The 5708-nt window shown below is 45.0% G+C and overlaps 1 protein-coding gene across 1 annotated transcript; it reads left to right on the top strand.

The window, feature by feature from the left end:
- Nucleotides 1–429: 429 nt before the first annotated feature.
- LOC140994477 (tripartite motif-containing protein 16-like) lies at nucleotides 430–2049 on the top strand. The gene has a single exon (XM_073464117.1). The coding sequence runs from the start codon at nucleotides 430–432 to the stop codon at nucleotides 1966–1968; it is 1539 nt and encodes a 512-aa protein (XP_073320218.1). The 3' UTR covers nucleotides 1969–2049.
- Nucleotides 2050–5708: the final 3659 nt, after the last annotated feature.

Below are 5708 nucleotides of genomic sequence, written 5' to 3'. Positions count from 1 at the left end.
AAGAGGGTCGAGGTAGGTGGATGAAGGGGAAGGGGGTCAAGGTAGGTGGATGAAGGGGAAGAGGGTCGAGGTAGGTGGATGAAGGGGAAGTGGGTCAAGGTAGGTGGATGGAGGAAAGAGGGGGAAATGATGAGTAGGATGAAAAAAAAATCAGCAAACAAACTAATTTTCTTTCTTTCTCTGAGTTTGGTGAAAACTCAAAATACATTTGGATGAAAACTTGACTGTAGACACACTTGAACATTTACAACATGAAACATTCAGTAAATGAGGAAACAGAGTTCAGATCCACAGAGCCGCTCCTCATCCTGGAATGAAGCAAAGCTTGATAACCGCTCCCTCTTCTCTCTGATCTCTTATCTTGTTGCCTCAAACAAACTTCAGTCATCAGGAAGTGAAACTCAGACAGTCGATGTACTGAGAGGTGAAATGGCGCAGAGAGCAGTTCAGCTGGACCGAGAGTCTCTCTCTTGTCCGATCTGTTTGGATCTACTGAAGGATCCGGTGACTACTTCCTGTGGACACAGCTACTGCAAGAACTGTATTAAAGACCACTGGGACAAAGAGGATGAGAAGTGGATCCACAGCTGCCCTCAGTGCAGGAAGAGCTTCATACCGAGGCCTCACCTGCTGAAAAACACCATGTTAGCAGATGTAGTGGAGAAGATGAAGAAGACTGGACTTCAAGCTGCTCCTGCTGATCACTGCTATGCTGGACCTGAAGATGTGGTGTTTAAGAAGCTCCAGGAGAACATCTGCTTTCGTCACAATGAGGTGATGAAGATGTTCTGCCGTACTGATCAGCAGTGTATCTGTTATCTCTGCTCTGTGGAGGAACATAAAGGCCACGACATAGTGTCAGCTGCAGCAGAGAGGACTGAGAGGCAGAGAGAGCTGGAGGGGAGTCGACAAAACATCCATCAGAGAATCCAGGACAGAGAGGAAGATGTGAAGGTGCTTCAACAGGAGGTGGAGGCCATCAATCGCTCTGCTGATAAAGCAGCGGAGCACAGTGAGAAGATCTTCACCGAGCTGATCCGTCTCATGGAGAAAAGACGCTCTGATGTGAAGCAGCAGGTCAGATCCCAGCAGGAAACTGACGTGAGTCGAGTCAAAGAGCTTCAGGGGAAGCTGGAGCAGGAGATCACTGAGCTGAAGAGGAAAGACGCTGAGCTGAAGAAGCTCTCACACACAGAGGATCACAACCAGTTTCTACACAACTACCCCTCACTGTCAGCACTCAGTGAGTCTACACACTCATCCAGCATCGATATCCGTCCTCTGAAGTACTTTGAGGATGTGACAGCAGCTGTGTCAGAGGTCAGAGACAAACTACAGGACGTCCTGAGAGAGACATGGACAAACATCTCACTGACAGTGACTGAAGTGGATGTTTTACTGCCACAACCAGAGCCCAAGACCAGAGCTGACTTCTTAAGATATTCATGTGAAATCACACTGGATCCAAACACAGCAAACACAAATCTGTTATTATCTGAGGGGAACAGAAAAGCAACAAGAGTGAGTCAACCACAGTCTTATTCTCATCATCCAGACAGAGTCACTTACTGGCCTCAGGTCCTGAGTAGAGAGAGTCTGACTGGACGTTGTTACTGGGAGGTGAAGCGGAGAGACGGAGACGTTTCTGTAGCAGTCGCATACAAGAATATCAGCAGAGCAGGGAAGTCACAGGAATGTTTATTTGGACACAATGACAAATCTTGGATGTTATATTGTGACACAAACAGTCATTACTTTTGGTACAACGGTGTCTCCACTCCCGTCTCAGGTCCTCGGTCCTCCAGAGTTGGAGTGTACCTGGATCACAGTGCAGGTATTCTGTCCTTCTACAGCGTCTCTGGCACCGTGACTCTCCTCCACAGAGTCCAGACCACATTCACTCAGCCTCTCTATGCTGGACTTGGTGTTGGTGATCGAGCCTCTGCTGAGTTCTGTAGACTCAGATAGACTGAAGTCATTTCAGGGTCAGTGGGTTAAATTCTGTGTTTCATTTCTTCAGACTTGTTTTGTTTCCATCATTGTTGCTGAGAGCTGATTGTTGTGTCATTTCTTCACCTGTCAATCAAACCTTGTGGGCGGTACTCTGACGTCTTCTTGTTGTTGTGTAAATGTTTGAGTGTGTTCAGGCGGCGCTGCTTCCTGTGTCTGTTCAGCCTCAGAGACTGTCACTGCTCATGATGAGTTCAGTTCACATGATCATAATCAATCAGGAGATCAGTCCTTATTTTCTTGTACACAGCTGAGATTCTGCTCCGACAAACTGATGAAGTGAATCTGTTCATGAAATCACTGAACAAGAGTCGTTGAACAGACTTTACTGATGGGATGAATTTTTGATCACCACCAGCGCTGTGGAGCAATTCTATACTTTTTTAATTTCAGGTTGTATTTTGTCTCACATGAGGACGAACACAGATGAAGCAGTACTTTTGAGTAGTCCGGTCTCGACTTCTGTGATTTTCCAGCCATTGCCACAGTGGCCAAGGACTCTGGGTGGAGGGAGAAAGGAAATAACCTTGAAGAAAACTGTAGATACATGACTGTTTTATATTTTGTGGGTTTTCTATCTGAAGGTACTTCTCTGTACAGAAAATGATGTTTTTTCCAAAAAATAAATGAATGAAAATTAAAGAATTACATATTTAAATTCAAGTCACGATGTGTTTTTATGTGTCCACGTACACCAGCCTGCCTTGAAAACACACTTAAGTATTCCAGTGATTGTAACTGCTGTCACATATTGATTTAGTGATTCAGGAGCAGCTTTCAGACACAGAAGAGCCGGAGGAAGAATCTGTTGCATTATCCATGCAGCTGACTGATACAAACACACATCCGTCAGGCCCGGTTCTGTTCGCCAAGGACACACGTGGAGCTGCTGCAGCTAAATGTCATTCTTTGAAGTTCAGAGTGATTTTATCTGGTATTCAGCGCACGGCGATCTCTCAGCGGCGTGATTAAGAGCCCGGGAATCAGCCGTGCCGCTGTGGCACAGTTCATATTAAAGCTGCTCTTCCTCATGGACGATCCCCCACACCCCCACACCCCCCCGACATCCTGCGATTATGTGGCTCTAATAAAATGTCCCTGTTGGGGGTTCAAGAGGGTGAGCTCGATATCTGCTGCTTCACGAAATGACCCCATTATGTATTTCCTGTCTCTGAACACTGACAGCAAAATGTGAATCTCTTCAGTTGGTGTCACTGGACAACAGTGGACACCAGGTTTGTTTTAACACCAGCAACAGAAAATGATCTGTTTGCTTGTCTGCTCATGCAGATCTATTAGAGGGCTGAGGGACGGACAAAACTAAAAGGTAGTGTAGACGAACACACATCAGTCATCTCGCTGTCACACCGTCAGGCTGTGGAGCAGATTGTTGTTTTCTCTGTTGTCAGAATCAGAATCAGCTTAGTAGTATGTGTCCACAAACAAGGAATCTGACTGTTCAGGGAATATTACAATAAACATTAAATATAAAAGAAAATAAAGATTAAACGAATTAGGCCGGCCACTGCCTGCTTGTGTGCAGCCTAGCGGCCGCGCTGCTGAGCTACTGCTGAGGTCAACATTGAAATTTCTCCAATACTATGTTTGTTATTCACATTGTTATTAAGTTACATAAACTCTCAAAACCTTCTAATGACGGAGACCTGATCCCAAAACGTAGGGTGATGTTTCAGTGTAAAAGCTTATTTTAATTTCCAACTATACTGATGATCAACACGTCACTGTCTCGAGCAAAATGCTCAAAGTTCTTTAGTTTCAGCTTCTCAAACAACAACACAACACAACACAACAAACACACACACTGAACTGAAACTCCGCCTCCTGTGTGAAGTAATAAACATGTGATGGATGATGACATTTATCTCATAAGCCCTCTGCTCTGATTGGATGTTGAGGTTATTCCCCTCCATGTCTCTGCTGCTGCTCCTGCTCAGATATTCGCCTGCACTGAGCGTGTGCAGCATGATGACAAACAGTTCATCACTTTCTATATCTCATCATGCAGCACACACACACACACACACACACACACAGTCGCCCACCTCATAAACGGTGAATGGAGGTAAAGTGTGAGAAAAGCCCCGAGCACATTAACCAGCAGCTGCAGCCGGCAGCATACATCTACATACAGAGCAGTGTGAGCGCAGGAAAAAAAAAAAAAGGGTCTATTTCCGGGAGCTAATGGGAGGCTGAGCCAGCCGCCCACCAGATATGAGCCGAGAACAACTTCCACTGAGATTACTATGCTAATGATCGGGTTACAAACCGCAGCAGGGTCGTGTTATTTGCATGAATGAACCAGTGTAATACACCGCTCTATTAGGTAAACACACAACGAGAGAGCAAGGAGGGATACAGAGTCAACACACCTGATAGAGTCTCAGTGTTTACAGACAGATTTATATCTTTGGATGGAGTTTGAATACTTGAATAGACTTTTGAAAGCCTGAAGCAGTCGAACACAGAGAGGAGGAGCAAATAGTAATAATGTGTGTTTGCATATTCAGACACCTTCGCTCATAAACTGAGTTTTGGAGACTGTTTCCTGAAATCCGTCTCAGGAGGAAATCAACTTTATGAAGTACGTGGCGTCTCAGGGAGGCTCAGAGCGTCGTTGGGCTGCAAATGTGTCCAAACTATAATTATACAGTGCAACACATCCTCATACTAAACAACTGAATGGGTCGATTGTCAGCGTCACATGTCGCCGTTCCCAAAACAACATGACTGTACCAACGACAGGCATACCAGACACTCCTTTGGTTAGGGTTAGGTAAGGATTCTGGTTCGAGAGCCGCTGTTCAGGATCAACAGGTTCACAGGAACTGTTCATCCTCTCTTTAATGTGTGTTTCCAGTACAGGTACAGGTGTGCAAGGTTTGTGTGTGTAACCATGTTTGAAACACTGTCTCAGACATATCTTATTTGTCCCTTCTTGTAAATTTAGCATGTGTCGATCAGCTGCATGGACATTAAAAAACACACCATCACACACACGTATTTCTTATTGTATATTATTAATTTCCATCACACACTGCGTTTGTTTTTCACACAGCTGACGAATGATCTTTTGGTGTTTTGGTGACACTGAATGAACGTATAATCCGTCATTAGAGGCGCAACAACTTATATTTTATATAAGCTGAAAAAACATCCATCCATCAGTGTTATGTTGTGTATTGTTGTATGGATTGTGTTCACACTAAAATGTGATCACAAAGCGAGCCGGACGACCTTCAGAGGGGCTCAGGCAGATCTGATCACGTGTCCAGAGACAGATCACATCTGAACACCAGGTGAAACTGGGTTCTCCGTAGGCAAGATAATTAGTTTTAGTTGGGAGAAATAAGGTAAATACAAAGCCACGCTCAGGTGAACGAAGAAAACAACATGTCAGCTCTGCTCCAGCAGCTCGGTGCCGTTTCTGAGGTTATTTACTGGTTGTTTCGTGTATTAAAGGAGTTGGACATGATGGTGCGTCTGCCCTCAGGTCAGGATGAATTTCCACAGCAGGTATTTACAGGCCGCTCCTGTTTTTATGCAGCAAATCTCTGTTCCCTTCATTTATTACCAGCCTGCACTGCAGAGAGTTCACATGTAGGCATGCTTTATTAACCCCGCTTCACCCAGCATGCATTTTATTGGGTTTGAGGCCATGCAGGCGAGTGTCATCCCTG

This window comes from Pagrus major, chromosome 4, assembly GCF_040436345.1.
Source record: "Pagrus major chromosome 4, Pma_NU_1.0".
NCBI lineage: Eukaryota > Metazoa > Chordata > Actinopteri > Spariformes > Sparidae > Pagrus > Pagrus major.
This window is presented reverse-complemented; position numbering and strand designations above follow the sequence as displayed.

Bases quoted from the DNA above. Each gene is read 5' to 3' on its own strand.
- LOC140994477 (XM_073464117.1), top strand. From the start codon at position 430: ATGGCGCAGAGAGCAGTTCAGCTGGACCGAGAGTCTCTCTCTTGTCCG.